This window comes from Fusarium sambucinum, chromosome IV, assembly GCF_050947815.1.
Source record: "Fusarium sambucinum isolate potato_lamoka chromosome IV, whole genome shotgun sequence".
In the NCBI taxonomy this organism is placed as follows: domain Eukaryota; kingdom Fungi; phylum Ascomycota; class Sordariomycetes; order Hypocreales; family Nectriaceae; genus Fusarium; species Fusarium sambucinum.
This window is the reverse complement of record NC_139291.1, coordinates 3,657,136-3,676,128: the sequence shown is the minus strand read 5'-3', so window position 1 is coordinate 3,676,128 and position 18,993 is coordinate 3,657,136. Positions and strand designations below refer to the sequence as shown.

The 18,993-nt window shown below is 48.7% G+C and overlaps 7 protein-coding genes across 7 annotated transcripts; 4 read left to right on the top strand and 3 right to left on the bottom strand.

The window, feature by feature from the left end:
- Nucleotides 1-206: 206 nt before the first annotated feature.
- On the bottom strand, nt 207-1,822 carry FSST1_001201 (permease for cytosine/purines, uracil, thiamine, allantoin-domain-containing protein; the record flags this gene model as incomplete). Its single annotated transcript, XM_083226084.1, has 3 exons — nt 207-1,302; nt 1,355-1,522; nt 1,584-1,822. The coding sequence occupies 3 exons, from the start codon at nt 1,820-1,822 to the stop codon at nt 207-209; spliced, it is 1,503 nt and encodes a 500-aa protein (XP_083091383.1).
- Nucleotides 1,823-2,630: 808 nt separating this feature from the next.
- FSST1_001200 (DNA helicase) lies at nt 2,631-5,407 on the bottom strand (the record flags this gene model as incomplete). Its single annotated transcript, XM_083226073.1, has 4 exons — nt 2,631-3,899; nt 3,948-4,652; nt 4,702-5,157; nt 5,243-5,407. The coding sequence occupies 4 exons, from the start codon at nt 5,405-5,407 to the stop codon at nt 2,631-2,633; spliced, it is 2,595 nt and encodes an 864-aa protein (XP_083091382.1).
- Nucleotides 5,408-5,739: 332 nt separating this feature from the next.
- On the top strand, nt 5,740-6,483 carry FSST1_001199 (60S ribosomal protein uL15; the record flags this gene model as incomplete). The annotated part of the gene is made up of 3 exons (XM_083226063.1): nt 5,740-5,771; nt 5,992-6,190; nt 6,265-6,483. 3 exons carry the CDS (start codon nt 5,740-5,742, stop codon nt 6,481-6,483), a joined length of 450 nt encoding a protein of 149 aa, XP_083091381.1.
- A 463-nt stretch (nt 6,484-6,946) lies between these two features.
- FSST1_001198 (serine/threonine protein kinase CDC7) lies at nt 6,947-8,483 on the bottom strand (the record flags this gene model as incomplete). The annotated part of the gene is made up of 2 exons (XM_083226052.1): nt 6,947-8,070; nt 8,132-8,483. 2 exons carry the CDS (start codon nt 8,481-8,483, stop codon nt 6,947-6,949), a joined length of 1,476 nt encoding a protein of 491 aa, XP_083091380.1.
- Nucleotides 8,484-9,072: 589 nt separating this feature from the next.
- FSST1_001197 (condensin subunit YCS4) lies at nt 9,073-12,889 on the top strand (the record flags this gene model as incomplete). Its single annotated transcript, XM_083226041.1, has 4 exons — nt 9,073-9,892; nt 9,945-10,210; nt 10,257-12,668; nt 12,719-12,889. 4 exons carry the CDS (start codon nt 9,073-9,075, stop codon nt 12,887-12,889), a joined length of 3,669 nt encoding a protein of 1,222 aa, XP_083091379.1.
- Nucleotides 12,890-14,853: 1,964 nt separating this feature from the next.
- Nucleotides 14,854-17,142, top strand: FSST1_001196 (protein serine/threonine phosphatase; the record flags this gene model as incomplete). The annotated part of the gene is made up of 1 exon (XM_083226031.1): nt 14,854-17,142. The coding sequence occupies one exon, from the start codon at nt 14,854-14,856 to the stop codon at nt 17,140-17,142; it is 2,289 nt and encodes a 762-aa protein (XP_083091378.1).
- A 755-nt stretch (nt 17,143-17,897) lies between these two features.
- Nucleotides 17,898-18,848, top strand: FSST1_001195 (uncharacterized protein; the record flags this gene model as incomplete). Its single annotated transcript, XM_083226020.1, has 2 exons — nt 17,898-17,973; nt 18,025-18,848. The coding sequence occupies 2 exons, from the start codon at nt 17,898-17,900 to the stop codon at nt 18,846-18,848; spliced, it is 900 nt and encodes a 299-aa protein (XP_083091377.1).
- Nucleotides 18,849-18,993: the final 145 nt, after the last annotated feature.

Below are 18,993 nucleotides of genomic sequence, written 5' to 3'. Positions count from 1 at the left end.
GGGATAGGATGATGATGACTGTTAGAAAAGGAGTATAGGACCTCCTAACAGTCCTATTCTCGACTCGAAAAGTACAATGCATGCACATGTTTCTTACTACACGATTCAATTTGGTGATACTCTCGAAATGTCGAGCGCAAGATCTATTAGGCAATCAAATCTCATTAACTTTTACCCCTAGCGTTGAAGCCACTTTAACAACTATATCATCGTCCAGAAATACGCTTCTCAAGGTATCTAAAAGGCACATAAAACGCCGAACTCATAACAAAGGCAATCTCAAACCCGATATCACCAGTTGTCTTGGCAATTGGTCCCGTCCACCAAGCCTGCGCCATGCACGGCACGACCAGCGCATAGCAAATAATCCCTGCAGCGATAGCCGCAATACCCAGAGGCAGCTCAGAAGCAACGTTCCAGATAGCGTGGTCGTAAGAATCGTAGCGACCCTTACGGAAGACAAGATGCTCGACCATAACAATTCCGATGAAAGAGGCGGACCAGTATCCAATCAAGGCTACAAAGTTCTCGAGGTTGACAAAGAAATCGCGCTGGGCTCGGAGAGCAGTTGGGATGACGATGACTGTGACTACTACGGCGAAGGCGTAGCGGGGAATCTTGATAAGACCAGGGATGAGAGTCTGGAAGTTGAGCGTGATGGCGTACATGGTGCCGCCAGTGTTACCCAACAGAGTAAGAGACAGGATCACAACCACAAACTTGCCAAAGCCACCGGCACTTGAAAGCATAGCTGCAAGAACACCTCCCACGGCCGTCTCATCGTACGCAGCCGACCACTCGGGAACGTTGGGCAAAGCTCCAGCAATAGCAGCACCGAGCGTCATGAGAAGAATGGTAGGTGTAACGAGACCGAGGTAGGAGTAGGCAAAGACTCGCCATGAGGGAACCTTGGGGTCAAAGTAGGTGGTGAGATCACTCGCGATAGCAGCCCAGGGAATCATGTAACTGGCGACAATCATACCAAAGCTGAGAACAGCCGATGCGGTCGCTGGCGCCGCAGGAGCTGCCTGCTTGGAGAGCTGCGAACCGCCGCAACCTGTGGCAATGGTGATTGCGATGATGGCGGGGATGAAGGCGTAGGTTTCGTAGTAATGCAGGACTTTGAAGCCGCAGAAGGAGATGAAGAGAGAAAGAATTCCAATGATGACAATGCCGACATCAGGACTCAAGTGGCCGCTTGATACGGCGGAGAGACATTGACCACCGACGACAAAGATGATAACCATGAAACCTGTGAGGGTGGCAAGGTTGAGCAAGACAGGAATAGAAACGAGATAGCGACTGTAGTATGTTAGTTTAGTTCATTATTCTCTTGTCAGTCGTGATATCTTACCCAAAACTATATCGTGCTTGAATCATCTGCCTCATTCCCGTCTTTGGTCCAAAAGTGGCGAGATAAGCTGGTCCAACCGTAGAAAAGAGGCAAAAGAAGAGGATGATAAGCGCAGAGTCTCTCAAGCTCAAACCATATACCAAAGGACCTAGCATTCCAAAAGTGATGCTATTCTCATTGTTAACAATCTCCTCTTTTTTTGAGTTGTGGGTGTGAAATAATTACTTACCCGAGAATATTAGAATTAATAGACGCCCAGATAGTAAAAATATTGTAGAAACGTGTTGCGGTACGCTCTTCAACAGGAATAGGCTGGATGCCCTTCTCTTCAACTCTTCCCATGCGAAGAGCCTTGTGGAATATGGCTGCGGCCTTGAGACTTTCCACGTCGCTGTGATCATGGTCGTCGTTGTCAACGGCCGGGGGCATGGTCCGGACCGGGACGGTCTTGGACGTTGTATCAGTCATGTTGTTTGACGTTGACAACTCTTGAAGACACCTAGGAGGTGGAACAAGAAAGACGAGAGACGAGACGAGACTCTTTTGTGAGAGGAGACAGAAGTAGATGAGTGAGTCTTATAGAAAGACTCATAGAATTGAATCAGGCGAGTCGTCGAAATCGGTCACCCCGGTCCCGGTCCCGGTGGTGCTCGGTTCCGCTAATTTTTTTCACTTGTATTCAAATCAGTATCAGTCGGTCACTATCAGTCAACGTTAGTTAGCTTCTCGCTTCCATTGAACCAACGAGAATAGGAATATAGTGGTTTCAATTCGCCAATCGCAGTTGAAGCTAGTCTTTGTTTGTTCATCTTTTTTGCGGGATAAATATCGCCCCTCCATTGTGTGTGTATTTTTCCTCGGGAAACTAACCTGTCTCTGTCTGACAACAAAGATGGATATGCCTGATGTTTCCGTTGCTAGCCTTGTAGTAGTACATGTAAGGATATTATTATCTTGTGTATCATGCTGTGCAATGTTTGTGTATTGTGTATTGTGGTAGTTGTTCTCATTGTAGTCTCTGGACCTTGTCGTATCGAATGTTCGACACAAGTTCTCTCTTCTTCTAAGAGGCTGCCGATCTCATCAAAGTACAATCTGTGGCGGAAAAGCCTAAAACTGCCACCTGCAATTCCATTCGTCTCTTCATCCACCGTTTCTGCAACTGCCAAGAAGGGTCTCGACCTCCACGAAAGAGACAGCTCCCATCTTTGGACAAGCTCAAGCATAATCTCGAACTGTCTCGTGACTGTCACATCCAGATAGAACAAGCCACACATTACCTCTGACTCTTCTTTCCTCGGAAAAATCCTCCGACAGCGCCCATCAACCCTCCAAGACCCTTCTCGTGACTATCTCCCACTAATCCGCCTCTGATCCACCCCGGTAGTTTGCCCCGGATCCTCTCCGTGCCATACCGTCGATCCACGAGCACTATCGCCGCATAGTCGCCTCGGTGCCGGATTGCACGGCCGATACTCTGGTTGACAGCCCGCATACAAGCGTTTTCGTAAAAGTCCCGTGCCGTCTGTTTCGCCTTGTGCACGGCTTGTTCCTGAGTTGTGCCCTGTGCTACGAGGTTGTTTCGTGTTGTCGTCTCGATGTATTCAATCTTGGCTTTCCAGTCTGGTGATGCGATATTGGGATAGGGCAGGCCAATGACCAGTACACAACGACCAAGACGGTCGGAGAAGTTGATGCCTTCAGACATCTTACCACCAACAACGCTGAGAAGAAGAGCGCCTTTTCCATTACTCTTTTCGCCTTGGATGGCGTTAGAGTACTCTTGTAGAACTTCTTCGCTTGATGCGCCTCTAGTTTCTTTAAACAATGCTTTGCGCGTTCCTAATCGGTCCCAGACTGACTGTGTACTTGTGCCTTGGTTCTTTTGCCAAACAGAAACTACCTCATCGAGGTATCCATAACTGGGGAAGAAAATAACAACGCCGTCCGGAACTAATGAACAGAGGTTCAATACTGCGAGACCCAACTGAGTTATCATTTCTGTGTCGCCTCGCTTCTGGAAACTGAACTCAAAGGGTGGTGCGCCAGGTCGTGATGATGCTAGCGTCCAAACACACAAGTTCTCTGGTGGAATGACATGGCCACAGCTCAAAGTTGTGACTTTATCTGGCTCCAGCGAGGGGAACAGGTGGTCTTTGTAATCGTCAAACGGTGACATTGTACCTCCAGCAAGGATAACTGCTCTCGCGCTCGACGCAATAGACGAGAATGCATGAGTCGGCGATAGAAGCAAATAAGAAAGTTGTATATCGGGAGTGGGACCTTTGATCCTTTCGTAGAAGATCCGACCTTCAGAACTGAGGTTTGTGAGGGCGATGAGAAACGATACCAAAGAGTGCAGCACTGGTGTACTTGATCTGGGTGTTTTTGCACCAGATTCTTCACTCTCGACGTGAGATATATAACTCTCGATTTTGAAGGCGAGCTTCGATTCTTGGATATACTGTATCAGCTCAAACATGTTGATCTGATCAATGCCCTTGGGCCGCGTCAAATCATTAGGATCCACGATGCCATGTTCTTGCTGTCAGAATGTCAGTAATTGTTACACTGGAGGGAGAAGTGAAATGACCTTGAATTTTAGAGCACCGTCCATCCATTCGCTAAGACCATCGATGACTCTTCCTACTCTTCCAACGTTGACCCGATTGACTCCCTTCAATTTCTTGCCAAATCTCTTGACATATATGCCCAGCATTCCACGACCTCTTCGTAAGTCGCTCAGCTTTATTTCAGCCGCGTGAACGTTGGCCACTGCATCCATAATGTTATGCGCTTCATCAACGATGACAATGCTGCCTTCCAATTTGACCCCAAGAGCATCTCTTGCACTTTTCTGCAATAAGAGAGGGTAAGGAAGTGTGATGATCTCGGCACCTGGCAGGGCAGTTCGTGATGCATAGTAAGGGCACACAGCAAGTGACTTGCCCAGCTGATGGAGGTCTTCTATGTCGGGTAACGTAGCCAAAGCTGAGTCACGAAATTGATGGGTTTGCGAAACAAGATCCTCCTTGGGGACAAATGGACATTTTTGGCCGGATTTCGGTTGTTGAAGCTCTGAGCAGCGGTCGTTGATAGCTTGAACGGAACCTAATCGCGAGACTGAAGGGTTGATGCATAGTCTTTGCCGAGAAGATAGTGGCAGGAGTTTGACTGCTTCGGTTTTCGTCTCTTCCTGCTTGGCAAGCGATGTCGGTAATGACGGTGGAAATGAAGGACGACGAAGTTCGGTGATGAATTGCGAAAGTTGAGAATGTGTTCTTGACGTGTAATAGATCTATTCCTGTTACTATACGGCATTTACAGCTTATCACAAGCGTTCGCACCTTGATCGGTTCCTCTACGAGGTCGTCTTCCTCCTCGGGCTTCCTAGCCCCTCCCAGGCCAATACTCGCGAGGACTTCTCTCGCCTCCTTACTCAACCCTGACAGCGAATCTTGAGGGGTATCATGTCGATCATCAGGGTCATCGAGTAACCACTCGGCATCCTCATCTTCTACTACGCGTGACCTACCACTAAGTAGCGAGTCCTCAACGCGACGGCGTTTGCGGGCGCGCTCTTCTTGGGCTTTTTCTTTGAGACGGAGGGTTTCTAAGCGCTTTTCTCGCTCCTCCCAGCGGGTGACAAGCTCTTCACGCTTGCGACGAAGGAGTTGCTCAACGAGCCAGGATGGTTCGTCTTTGTATGCTTCTGCAGATTCTTGAATTGAGGCTTCGAATTGATTGGATTTGTGATTTCGCAGCCACGTTAATGAAGCACAAATGAGTGAAAGCGACTTGCCCTGTTTTTTGTCAGTGAATTATTCTGCTTCATGATACACCAGAAATGTTTAATGAACAGAACAAAAAGTTGTTGAGATTACTTACTGTACCGGTTGGGCTCTCCAAGATGCCAACTTGACCATGACCACTTTCCAAGACACTATAAACAGCCTTCATAAACTGCTCTTGGACATCATAAGGTGTGTAAGGGTGGTGAAAGTCTAGCTTTTCCATGTCACTCGTAATATCTTCCATGTTATTTTTCGCCATCTTGATGAGATTATTGAGTTTGCTGAATGATCTCTTGATACCGCGTTTGTGACCGCGTCTTGATACATGAACTTACCCTTGACCTCTAATGGCTGGTGGATCCCTCACCGAGCTTCACCACGGTCAAACCACGAGGTCAGCTGACACTAACATTTCCCCTCCACTTTCAAAAATGGAAGGCACTTCAGACCCACTCCTTCCGCACATTTCTTTAGGGTTGTCTTGCCCTTGCTGATCGAAAAAAGTGTCAGGCTTTATCGAACATCACCACCCATTTCCAGCCTTCGACCTGTGAACACCGGAAAAGTCGACAATCACCCACAGCCGTCGCCATGCCTACCCGTTTGTCGAAGACCCGCAAGCAGTATGTCCTCATCCCCCTCGCCGTCGACGAGGTTGGTCGTTGAGAGAGACCGCGTCCGTTTCTACTGTATTCTCGCTGTTGTGAGAATCAGTTGAGATAGACCGCTGGAGCTCACAATAATCGCCCTTTGTCGGCGGCTGCTCTTCCACGACGAATCCCGACGAAATCGATTCAACGTATAAAATATTGGAATATTTGATGGACTGACTTGTGATTTCAGCCGCGGCCACGTTTCCGCCGGTAAGGGACGTGTCGGAAAGCACCGCAAGCATCCCGGTGGTCGTGGTCTTGCTGGTGGTCAGCACCACCACCGTACCAACATGGACAAGTACCATCCCGGTTACTTCGGTAAGGTTGGTATGCGATACTTCCACAAGCAGCAAGCCCACTTCTGGAAGCCCATCATCAACCTCGACAAGGTACATACAACCCCGTGCGACTCGTCTGAATCGGTCGCAAAATTTTTCTTCAGACTCTAACTAACTCCCTCTAGCTCTGGTCTCTCGTTCCCCAGGAGACCCGTGACGCCTACGTCAAGGGTGAGAAGAAGGACACCGTCCCCGTCCTCGACCTCCTCCCTCTCGGTTACTCCAAGGTCCTCGGAAAGGGCCGTCTCCCTGAGATCCCTCTGGTCGTTCGCGCCCGCTGGGTCAGCCGCCTTGCTGAGGAGAAGATCAAGCAGGCCGGTGGTGTCGTTGAGCTCGTCGCTTAAGCGAAGCATCGCAACTGTTCTGTAAATGCTTGAGGAGTCGGTTGGGCTTGTATGGGAAATTCTACAAACGGAAAACAAAACCTCTCCAACCCCGGTGAAGAACAAAGCCTGCGGGCACTGGAGAAGAAAAGGTCTCCCTGCGCTCGGGAAAGATGGGCCAGGGACCTAGGTCGGTCGGCTTCGGGCATTGCATCAGGGACTCTTGCACGGAGTTAACGAAATAAAAATCGATTTTCGCCCATGATTAAATGATATTATTTTAAGTTCAAATGTGACCGACAACTCGTGACTGTCGCTCTATCGATGTCATCCATGCATTATATCGTCGCTAAAGATGGTTGATCAACGGGTATCGCTGTCATGTTGGCCTATATATCTACCAAGCCAACTGTTAATTAACCATACTCAAACCCAACGCCTATCCATGCATGCTATTATTCCATCAGTTATACATTTGTTCCAATCAGTACTCCGCTGCCAATTCCTCGTTGTATGCCCTTTGTTCAGCCTCCAATTCGCCAAGCTGAAGAAACTCATGCTCTAGTGCTTCAGCAGCTGTAATTCTCCTGCTAGGGTCCAGCTCCATGCACCACTCGAGAAAGCTAATAGCCATCTTCTCGTCTGGTGTCAAAGGCTTGTCTTCTCCTCGACATGTGCTCCACATGATGATCTTCTCCATCGAGAAGCCTCCCTGACCGACAGTAGGGATGCTCGTTTCAAAGACGCATCCATGGAGTAGACCTGCAGCCTTCATGCGCTTGGAGCCAAAGATGGTTGCTATCTCAATCATGGCTTCAACGTCATCTGCTGAGTTGAAGAAGGGGAATCTCTTGGACAGAATTGTGAGGAGGATAACACCTGCAGACCAGATGTCGATGGCTGTGCTTTGCTCCGTACATTTGAAGAGTACTTCAGGAGCACGGAAACCTCGAGTACCTGCACGGTTGGCGCGACGGGACGAACGTGTGTCGGACTTGGGATAACCAGTCTGGGGCGTGGCAGCATTCTGGGCCCACACTGAGTTTGCTTGACGATGCTTGCGGACCTCTCGACTTTCATGGCAGAGGCAAGCTTTGGCGTCAGAGCCTTCTCTTTCAGCAAGACCAAAGTCAACAAGAACTCCTCGCTGGGTACCTGGGTCGTAAAGGAAGTTCGTAGGCTTGATATCTCGGTGAAGAATCTTGTGGTCGTGCACACTCTTCAGAGCAGTAAAAAGTTCGCGTAGATAGATAGAGATTTCGGGGACAGTCAAGTCGCGAAAGTACGTTCGGAAATCTCCGTGTCGGAAGTATGGGAGAATAGCAACGACTTGGTCTGTTTCCCGAAAGGCGGTGATCAGAGGGCAAACAGAAGGACATTGGCGAAGATCGTGAAGAAGTTCCAGCTCATTCAGAATGCGCGACGGACTTGATGTGACGTAAATCTTCTTGATGGCGACGTAGCGTGCCTTGCGACGAGGACGTCGAACAGGGCTTTCAGTTGAGCTTGGAGGCGGTGTCCACTTTGACGAGTCTTCTTCGTAATCCCAGCTGTTATCGTAGTGATCGTACATTATATCCTCTGCCTTGTAAACAGTCGAGAAGGTTCCTGTAAGTGGTCGTTAGTATCAATTGGGAGTGTTGTATGAAAAGGTTAAGAGTCTGTATACCTTCACCGATACGTTTAATCAAGCGGTACCGATTTCGAAAGCCAGGGAAGTCACTTTGCAGTTTATCCATGTCTGCTTGAACACTACGGTCCACGGCTTCTTCTTCAGATTCCTCCTCTTCTGGCTCCTCATCTTCGTCCTCTTGAGGTTCAGGTTCAGGCTGTGGTTGGTGATGCCGTTGTTGCATGTGACGATTTTGGTACTGCTGAAACTCTCGAACGCCCTCGTCATCTTCCATTGGCGCAGCCTCTTCGGTGCGTTCCTCCTCCGCCATCATCTCCGTATCTTCCGTCCTCAAATCTTCATGGATGTCGAAACTCTCTTCCACATGTTGCTGAACCGCTGTTGTCATGGTCTCGTATTCGTTTTGTGGTTAGAAGGAATTGCCTTCAAGTGCTCTTACAGTCAATCGAAACAAGTGGAAGGTGAATAAAACAATAAAAGAAAGGAGACCCTATGATAGGTTGTTTGGAACAGCAAACTACCTAGACAAGATTTTAAAGGTGTAATCGAGTTTTGGAGGGGTTGCGACAAGACAAGATCAGAGACAAAGACTCGAATTTAGGTATGCTTACAGGGGTTTGGTAGGCCCAACGCGCTGGCTCTAGCGGGCACATGGCGGGGAAGGGTCCTGACTGGTCGCGACAAACAAAACAAAAACAAACGTTGCCCAGGGTTTGACCATCCCCTCCAAGCAAATACCCTCCACCGACTCCATAGCATCAAGTGCGGGCTACCATCGTCAACAACAACAATACCGACGGATCCGGTATTCAACGGTGCACGCTTGGTCGCAGATTCGGTCGATATATATTGAAGAACCACTGACACTACGATACCTTTATGATACCCCTTTGATTAGGCCCTTCACGTTTCACCGTTTCTCTTCTTTCCTTTATTGTCACTCGCTCCATTGCGACGACTCCTTCGAATCGCCAGCCATGGATACTGTTGACTTCGACCTCAACGATGCTCTGAAGCACTACATAGACCCGGCTAGCATAGCTACGCCCGAGGCTGACAGCGCTCTCTTTGACTGCGAAAACGACCCCGATGCCCTTACTCTACCGTTGGTCAACTCGGTTCTGAACCCAATCGTCGATGCAGTCGCCGATAACCCAGATGCAATCATGCGCGCCTCCCACATGGATTCGTTGCAGTTCCTTCTCAAGTTAGCCCCCATTTCCCTTCACACATCCCCTGATACACCGACCTCGTTGGGACAACATTCTGAGCTAGAAAATCCCAGATACACCGCACACCTCCCTACCCACGCCCTCAGCAAGATCTTCGACCTGATCATGAGTGGCTTAAGTGCAGAGGCCGACTCTGTTCACTCCGATATCGACTCCCCCGACGAGCAGGACTCGATTGCCCACCACAAGAGACTCCTCGAAATATACGGTTTCCTCCTGCAATGGACGATCGCTGCAGTTGAGACAAAGGCTGCCGAGAAGACACCAACAGCACCAGCTGCCAGAGGTCGAGGGAAGCCCAAAAAGGGCCCTGCCAGGGACAAAGATGCAGCTTGGGATTCGGCTACACAGCTGCAGGCGGCTTTAGAGGTTATGTGCAAGGTCCTCAAGCTCAAGCTCTCCAAGATCTTCCTGACGACAAGTGAGAGAGATACTTTCATTGGTCTCCTTACTCGACCGGTTTACATGGTTTTGGAGAGTGAGCAACGGGTTAAGACTACATCGATCAGAATGCACTGCTTCAAGGTCCTTTGTATTGCTGTGAAGCACCATGGCCACGCATACGGTATGTATTGCGAGTTGTCAATGCTGAAATACAAAAGACTCACAAATGATAGCGGCGCAAATCAACATCATTCAAAACTTGACATATTACGAACACTTGTCAGAACCCATGGCCGAGTTTTTACACATTTTGGCCGAGACATACGACTATCCTCAGCTGGCTGATGAAGTGCTGCGCGAGATTAGCAACAAGGAGTTCAACTCAAACGATAATCGAGGACCTAAGTCAGTTTCTTCCTTTATCGTTAAGATATCTGAGCTGGCTCCTCGGTTGGTGATTAAGCAGATGACCATGCTTGCGAAGCAACTTGACAGCGAGGTAAGTCGCCAAAACTGTGCTCCGAATTTATGACTAACAAGTATAGTCATACACTCTCCGATGTGCATTGATTGAGGTTTGCGGAAACATGGTTGCCCATCTCAGCAAGCAGGATGAGCGTAGCGAAAACCACAAGTCCCAGCTCAACGCCTTTTTCGACGTGTTGGAAGAGCGATTCCTGGATATCAACCCCTATTGTCGATCCAGAACAATGCAAGTATATATACGACTTTGCGATCTTGCTCAAAAGTTTCCTAAGCGACGACAAAAGGCAGCTGAACTTGCATGCAGAAGTTTGGAGGATAAGAGCAGCAATGTCAGGCGTAACGCCATCAAACTGCTGAGTGCATTCATCAAGACCCACCCCTTCACAGTCATGCATGGTGCACAGCTTTCTCGAAAGGAATGGCAAGCTCGTTTGGACAAGGTACAAGAGGAACTGGATGCTTTGAGGCCTCCCCCTGGTGTCCCTGGCTTCGGTAGCGACCAAGCGAATACAACAGTCGATAACGAGCTTCTGGACGAAGCCACGCAGCTTGGCTCTCCTCAGAAGCCTACACAGATGACCGAAGAGGATAAGGCGGCTACCATCCAGAAGGCTCAGGAGGAGGCTGCCACTGGTGAGGCCATGGAGAAACTCACACTGACCAGGAGATACTACAACGAAGCGTTGAAGTTCATCGAAGTCATTGATGAGGCCACTACCATTATTTGTCAACTCCTTGGTTCGAGGAACAAGAGCGAAGTCATTGAGGCCATTGACTTTTTCGAAGTTGGCGACGCCTACAACATTGAGCAGAACAAGGTTGGTATCCGACGTATGCTTCGTCTCATCTGGACCAAGGGCAACAGCGACGAAGGCAAGGGTGTCCAAACACATCTGATCGAATGCTACAAGCGACTATTCTTCGAGGCCCCTGACTCTTTCAGCCCGAACGACGCAGCCAACTATATTGCGCGAAACATGATCAGTCTGACCTTTGGCGCCACGCCAGCGGAGCTCACTTCCCTTGAGCAGCTTTTGGCGACAATGATGAAGGGCGGCATGATTCCCGAGGTTGTTGTCAACAAATTGTGGCAGGTTTACGGTGTCCAGAAGCGTGAGATTTCTCGTACTCAACGACGAGGTGCCATCATTGTTCTGGGAATGCTCGCCACAGCGAACCCGGAAATCGTCGTTGGTGAGATGGAGACTATGCTCCGAACTGGTCTTGGTGCATACGGACGTAGCGATTTGCAACTGGCCAAGTTCACTTGCATTGCCTTGAGGCGAATCAACCCTACTGGACGACAAGCAAAGGACTCGACCGTTAAGTTCTCACGACTTCCGAACGACCATGCAGTGTCAGTGAGACTGGCTGCTATCACCGAAGTCCAGTCGGACAGCAAGGAGTGGTATGGTGTAGCTGAGCAAGCCATCAGTGCTATTTATGCTGTCTCCAAACATCCCGACACTCTCTGCTCAGATCTGATTCGGCGAAAGTCAAAACAGGTGTTTGGACAGTCTCGTTCGCCACCATCTTCACAGCCCAACTCGCGGCCCGGATCTAGTGACGAGACAAAGTCTGTACAGATGGAAGATCAAATTCAGTCTCAGCTTCAGTCCCAGTCTCAAGGCGACAAGTCCAGGAAACGCGACAACGCTATCGCTCTTTCGCAGCTTCTCTTCATTGTCGGTCACGTCGCCATTAAGCAGATTGTTCACCTTGAGTTGTGCGAACTTGACTTTAAGCGCAGAAAGCAGGAGAAGGAGAAGCAAGCACCAGCCAAGAACGATAAGGACAAGGAGGATGCAGACGAGTTGGACCTCATCGGAGGAACAACCGAAGACGACTTTACAGAAGCTATGGCGCATATTCGTGAGCGAGAACTTTTGTACGGCCCCAGTTCACTGCTGGCTGTCTTTGGCCCGCTGGTGTCTGAGATCTGCGCCAATAACACGACATACGCCGACAAGGGACTTCAAGCCGCTGCGACATTGTGTCTCGCCAAGCTCATGTGCGTATCTGCAGAATACTGTGAGACCAACCTGCCCCTGCTCATCACCATTATGGAGCGATCGCCCAACGCGACAGTCCGAAGCAACGCTGTCATTGCCCTTGGAGATATGGCTGTTTGCTTTAACCACCTCATTGACGAGAACACCGACTTCTTGTACCGTCGACTGGCGGATGACGACGCGTCAGTCAAGCGAACATGTCTCATGACGCTGACGTTCCTGATTCTTGCTGGACAGGTCAAGGTCAAGGGTCAACTCGGCGAGATGGCCAAGTGTCTTGAGGATGAAGATCGCAGAATTGCGGATCTCGCGAGAATGTTCTTCACTGAGCTTAGCACCAAGGATAACGCTGTTTACAACCACTTTGTTGATATGTTCAGTCTACTCAGTGCTGGAGGTAACATGGAAGAGGAGAGCTTCCGTAGAATCATCAAGTTCCTACTCGGATTTGTCGAGAAGGTATGTTTCAAATATTCAGTCGAAGAAATGGTAACTAACGCGCCAATCAGGACAAGCACGCCAAGCAACTGGCAGACAAGCTCGCTGCTCGACTCGGCAGATGCGAGACGGAACGACAATGGAACGACGTTGCGTATGCTCTGGGTATCCTGCAGCACAAGAACGAGGAGATCACGAAGCTGGTGTCGGAGGGTTACAGAGTTGTTCATTCGTCGGCATGAGTGTGAAATGGTTTGATATTGATGTAGGGATTGGCTACAATGATGGTATGAGTGATGCTATATGGGATGTAACGAAGGATGTATATAGACGGTTGGTCTTTGGTGGGAGGTCATTTGTTGTCTTTTTGCGATTGATACCAGTGTTTTGAAGAATTTTGGTATTTTCACTTTGTGTTGCCTCCACTTTTGGTGACGAATGTTATTGATGAGATGTTGACGTGTGAGTTGTAGCTATTTTGAGTGGGTTGATAGTGTCATTTGGTGTTTCACCACATTTTGTCAAATTCTCCGATACGTAGAAACAAAAGACCGCAGATGCCGTAATGGGAGGCAAAAGTATTGTACACCGATTAAAAGCAACGGAAGGTATCGTGGGCGCGTGACTCAATTGTAGACGATACATCAAACTGCTGATATTGTTGCAGTCCCGAATTGATCTAGGGTAACTTGGACACGCCACCAACTGAGACCACTCTTAGTCGTGTGTCTTGGGAGCCCCACACAAGGTGTTTTAATGATAGCCTCGGCCAAGAATCTCCGTCATGGATTGAACAAAGGAGACTGGGATGAATAGGGCCTGAGTTGGTGATGACTAGCTATGGCAACTAGTAGATATGGTACAATTTGAGTCTGTAAATCCACTTCATCCGCGAGTACAAAAGTATCAGCATCAATATCAACTTCAACTACCTTCAAGTGTTGATGAATGAATGATGTGACAGAACTGACAGGAGCTTGATCTGGACTGGGGTTTGCAGCTGCAGCGCTCACTCCAGGTACAAAAAGGGCGGGTCTTCCCACCTTTGTTAGGTTCCTTTTTTTGTCACGGTAGTTGTCAAGCCATCATAGGACGAAACGAAAAGAAACCTGGTATTATTTCATATATCCGATTGGTTCTTTATTTTATGGTATGTTTTTTGTATCTCCCTTGTTAAAGTATGAAAGCTGATGAATCTATAGAAACTACCTACGGTACTCTACTATTTTGTTATCAGCAACTGATCAGTCTTCTTGGCTGACACAATTCTGTACACACATATTCCCCCGCGTTTTGGTGTGACGACACACATACTTTTGACCCCTCCTGTCGCAACATTTTAAGAGAGTCGTATTCTTTATTGGATCTCTCTTGGAAAGAAAACAGACCAGCAAGCAAGCAAGCAATCAAGCAAGCATTGGATTTTGAATAGTGGACTTTGTTTTATCTATTTCTTTCTTCTTTTCTTTAACAAGTCATAATTAAGGAAAAGGGACAGTCTAAACAAGAGTTACTATCAATTCAGTGTAAGCTACAATCTCGAGTTTATCTTTCCTATCCATCCATTGCTTTGCATCTATTTTCCCCAAAGCTTTGACCAAACGATCGCGATCGCGACTCCAGACTCCAGACTCCAGAACCCCACTCCACGCCACCCACAGCAAAGAACCGCGCCGGGATTACGTTCCAGCGCTCTCCGTCCTTGATAGAAAGGCTCCACGTGATCGCTATTCGTAGTGGTTGCAAGCAGTTTACTACAAGGAGAGCCCGCTGGCCCGCGCTATAGCTATAGTGACCTACCCAGAGCTGAGCTTTGCCAGTTTAGTGCGTCACCTTTGTCACTCTTGCGCAAGCTTCCATTCCATTTTCCTTTGAACCATCAAAGAAGCGCCCAAACCAAACCTCAACAAAGCATAAAAGGCGTCAATAATCGAATCTCGTTCTATTCTTGCACCAAACATTTCATCCCGTACTATTTCGAGTCGCTCACTCATTGTCCATTGACGACTCCGCCACGCGATTCTTGACCTGGTGCACTTACTTTACTTTCGCTTTGTCGCGACGCTTGATGGTGATGCCATGAAGACGTCGCTACATCCGCATTGTGAACGCGCCTGGCCTCAGATCTTGAAAGCATAAGACGAGCAATCTCAGGCTATCTTTATCAGAATCTAGACATAACATTCTACCACCAACATATACCACAATGTACGACAAAATCGTTCCCCTAGGCTCGCGCCTACACTACCCCATCATCATCACGAAACTCCTCAAGAAACCCGGCGATTCGATCAAGAAGCAAGAGAGTATATTCGAATACAAGTTCAACTGGAGGCGTAGGGTCAACGAAGATGACTGGGTGGACGAAACTACATACACCGAGTTTGACAGTCCCGCCGAGGGCAAGCTTAAGCAATGGCGCATCCGCGAGGGTCAGAAGGTCGCGGCTGATTCTCCATGTCTTATGGTCGAAGAAGCGTGTGGTCACGAAGTTCAGGTCCAGGGACTCTGCAGTCTGTGCGGTGCAGATATGACCGAGATCAACTGGGCGAGCGATAACCTCGATACAGAACGCGCCATGATCAACATGAGCCATGACCAGACCGTCCTCAGAGTAAGCGAAAACGTCGCCACAAAGGCCGAGCACGAGAATCAGAAGCGTCTACTCCGACAACGGAAGCTGAGCCTTGTCGTCGATCTCGATCAAACCATCATTCATGCTTGTATCGAGCCTACCATCGGCGAGTGGCAGCGCGATCTGTCAAATCCCAACCACAACGCCGTCAAGGACGTCAAGAGTTTCCAGCTTAATGACGACGGTCCTCGCGGCGTTACCAGTGGTTGCACATATTACATCAAGCTTCGGCCTGGATTGATGGAATTCCTCGAGGAGGTTTCCAAGATGTATGAGCTGCACGTCTACACAATGGGAACACGCGCATATGCCCTCAACATCGCCAAGATCGTCGACCCCGACAAAAAGCTGTTCGGAAACCGTGTTATCAGTCGTGATGAGAACGGCAGCATCACATCAAAGAGCCTACAACGACTATTTCCTGTCAGCACAGACATGGTGGTGATCATCGACGATCGCGCAGACGTGTGGCCAATGAACCGACCCAACCTGATCAAGGTGGTGCCGTACGACTTCTTCAAGGGTATTGGCGACATCAATTCTAGTTTCCTACCCAAGCGACAAGATGCCCTCCCCATTCTCAAGGCAAAGCCTGTGGATAATGGCCCAAAGTTGGCCCCCAAAGCTTCACCAATGGACGAGCTCGTGAGAATGAGCAGCGGAGACGACGCAGCTAGCTTAAAGATCCAGGCAGAGGAGCAGGAGAAGACGTTGGAGAAGCAGATTAAGGATCGACCTTTGTTGCACATGCAGGAGGAGCTCGACAAAGAAGACGACCAGCAAGAAACCAACAATAACGATGCATCAGCAATCCACCACCGAAATGTTCTTGTCGACGACGATGAGGAACTTATTGCTCTCCAAGACCATCTAACAGACCTACACACCGCCTTCTACGAGACATACGATAGGAGACGAGCGGAGAGAAAAGACAAGGAAGGAACACACGCACCTCCGCACAGCAAGTCCAAGAGAAGGCCATCTGTCGACGATGGAGTTGACCTGTCCATGGTCCCAGACGCTGGAGACATCCTTGACGAACTCAAGTCCAACGTTTTGTCTGGTCTTGTGATTGTGTTATCTGGTCTGGTACCTCTTGGCGTTAGAGTGGAGGAGTCTGAGATAGGACTGCAGGCCCAGAGCTTCGGCGCCCAAGTTTTGGATACAGTGTCAAGGCGAGTAACACATCTTGTCGTCTCATCAGCACGTCCCAGGACAAAGAAGGTGCAACAGGCAGCCAAAATTGCCAGCATCAGAATCGTTAACCAGAACTGGCTTATCGACTGTCTCAGTCAATGGAGAAGACTTGATGAGCGTCCATATTATCTGGATATCCTTGATGCTGATAGGGAGAAGGGGGCAGATGATATTACGGAAGTCACCTCAGAAGCCGACGAAGCCGAAGATGCACAAACGGGTCAAGAGCTCAAGGACTTTGACTGGGGCGAAGCTGAGGATGAACTTGCCGAGTTCATGGACGACGACGATGATGATGACGAAGGCAGTGTTGCCGCAACTGTGACAGAATCCGACGTGGAGACTGTAGATGGAAACAGCAAGCAGACACTTAAACGCAAGGCCGACGCGGATGAGTCAGATGACGACGGAGCTGCAAGCATAGGCGAAAGTGTCCTGGCTAAGAAGCAACGCCTAGCTCGAAACCGCGGCGCATCTAGCCTGCGATCAATACAGACGCCCAACGGCGATGACACAGAAGATGGTCTCCCAACGCCGGTACCAACAGGCGACGAGGCGGTCGAGGATAGGGACAAGGGGCAGACCGCCAATACAGATAATGGTGCAGATTTCGACGATGACGAGCTGGAGAGAGAGTTGTTAGCAGAGCTGATGGCAGGTTAGGCTATTGAACCCGAAAGAAAGCTCAATGTGGATGGAGTAAGGCGCTACATAGGATGGAATATTATTTCTGGTAACATAGCAAAAATTCTGACATATTTTGTAATGCCTATTCTAAGACAAGGCCAAATACACATCTGAGAAACCATCTTGATTGCAATAATATTGAAGTTGATGTTGAAATCAATATGTTGTGAATCACTTGAAGACGGTAAAGCAGACAGGCAACATCCAAGGGACGATTTGTCTCTCAACCGTTATCAATAAGTGCCTACAGGGATCGAGACTTGGATGAGTTGATCCTCAAGGAAGAAGTACTCTTCGCGGCATGTTCCGGCTTGAGGCTTAAATCAATTACGCAGTAACGGGAGATATCATCGCCGAGGCCAGACAGGGAGCAGGGATACTCTACTATCCCGCACTAACACAAACCCACACAATTGTTGGTGTAGTCGCGATAGCCTGCGCTACTGCAAAAACCCGGTCCATATCGGTGGATTATCCTCCCGCTTCATCTACTAAGCGTCTCACAAAGCAGACATATCATGACGCCAAACGATCAACTTTATGATTACAAATTCCAGCGATAAGTAAATGAAAATGTCAAGTAGAATGTGTATAAAAGGAGGATCCCTTCTGGTCCGTTGGGTGTTCATCATCAGTATCTGGACCGCTACGCCTGGACAAACACATCCTTATCAGTTCTGAACTACCACTATTCTTCAATTTGAAAAATAAAACATCTCAAGCCAATCAAGATGGTTGCATACAACGGATTTGACTCTGATACCGATGTTCCCAACCTCGCAGGAAAAGTCATTCTTGTCACTGGAGGTAAGGCCACAGACACTCCTTGATTCAAGATACATCGACTAATAATACTAGGAACATCTGGTCTTGGTAGATCGTCTATCACTACACTCGCAACTCACAACCCTTCGCACATCTACTTCACTGGTCGGTCCTCTAGTGCCGCAGAGTCTCTCATCAAAGACATCTCTCCCATCCCTGCAACGTTCCTCGAATGCGATCTCACTTCTATCGCAAACATGCACGCTGCAGCAAAGAAGTTTAAACATGATCGTCTAGACATATTTATTGCGAATGCAGGAGTCATGGCTGTCGATGGCCTCACCCAAGATGGACTTGAGTTGCAATTCGGCATCAACCACACTGGCAATGCAACACTCTTCATGGCTCTTCTACCCATCATGCTCAAAACGGCCGAAGAGCTAAACAGCGATGTGCGCTTTGTCAGTCTCACTTCTCTCGGGTACAGAGGTCATCCCAAGAATGGCATCGACTTTGATACACTGCATTCGAAGCAGGAGCATATGGCCTTCGGAACATGGGGTCGTTACGGACAGAGCAAACTTGCAAATATCGTCTTCGCAAAGGAGATTCAGAGACGATACCCCAAGATTACAAGTGTGGTTGTTCATCCTGGTGTTATCGCTACGGGACTGGTTACCGAGTTGAGTTTCTGGAAGAGGATGCTCGTGTACGTGACCAACCCGCGAATGATGACGGTCGAGCAAGGCGGATTGAACACTGTCTGGGCAGCAACATCTGATGATATGAAGAAAGATGAAAAGGTGGCACTGTATGAACCTGTTGGGAAGGCCAATGCGGGTGATGAGATGTGCTTTAGTGAAGAAATGGGTAAGAAGCTGTGGGAATGGACGGAGGAGAAGATTAAGAGTGCCTAGTGGGTAGCAGAAGAGTTGACCTTTAGTCTTTAGGCTATAAAAATAAATAGCCCAAGAAGTATGGTTTAAGCATAAAACGGCCTAATGATTTCGTCTCTTATGCTTCTGGTGGCCAACGTTTCTGGTATCCTGATGTCAGATATAA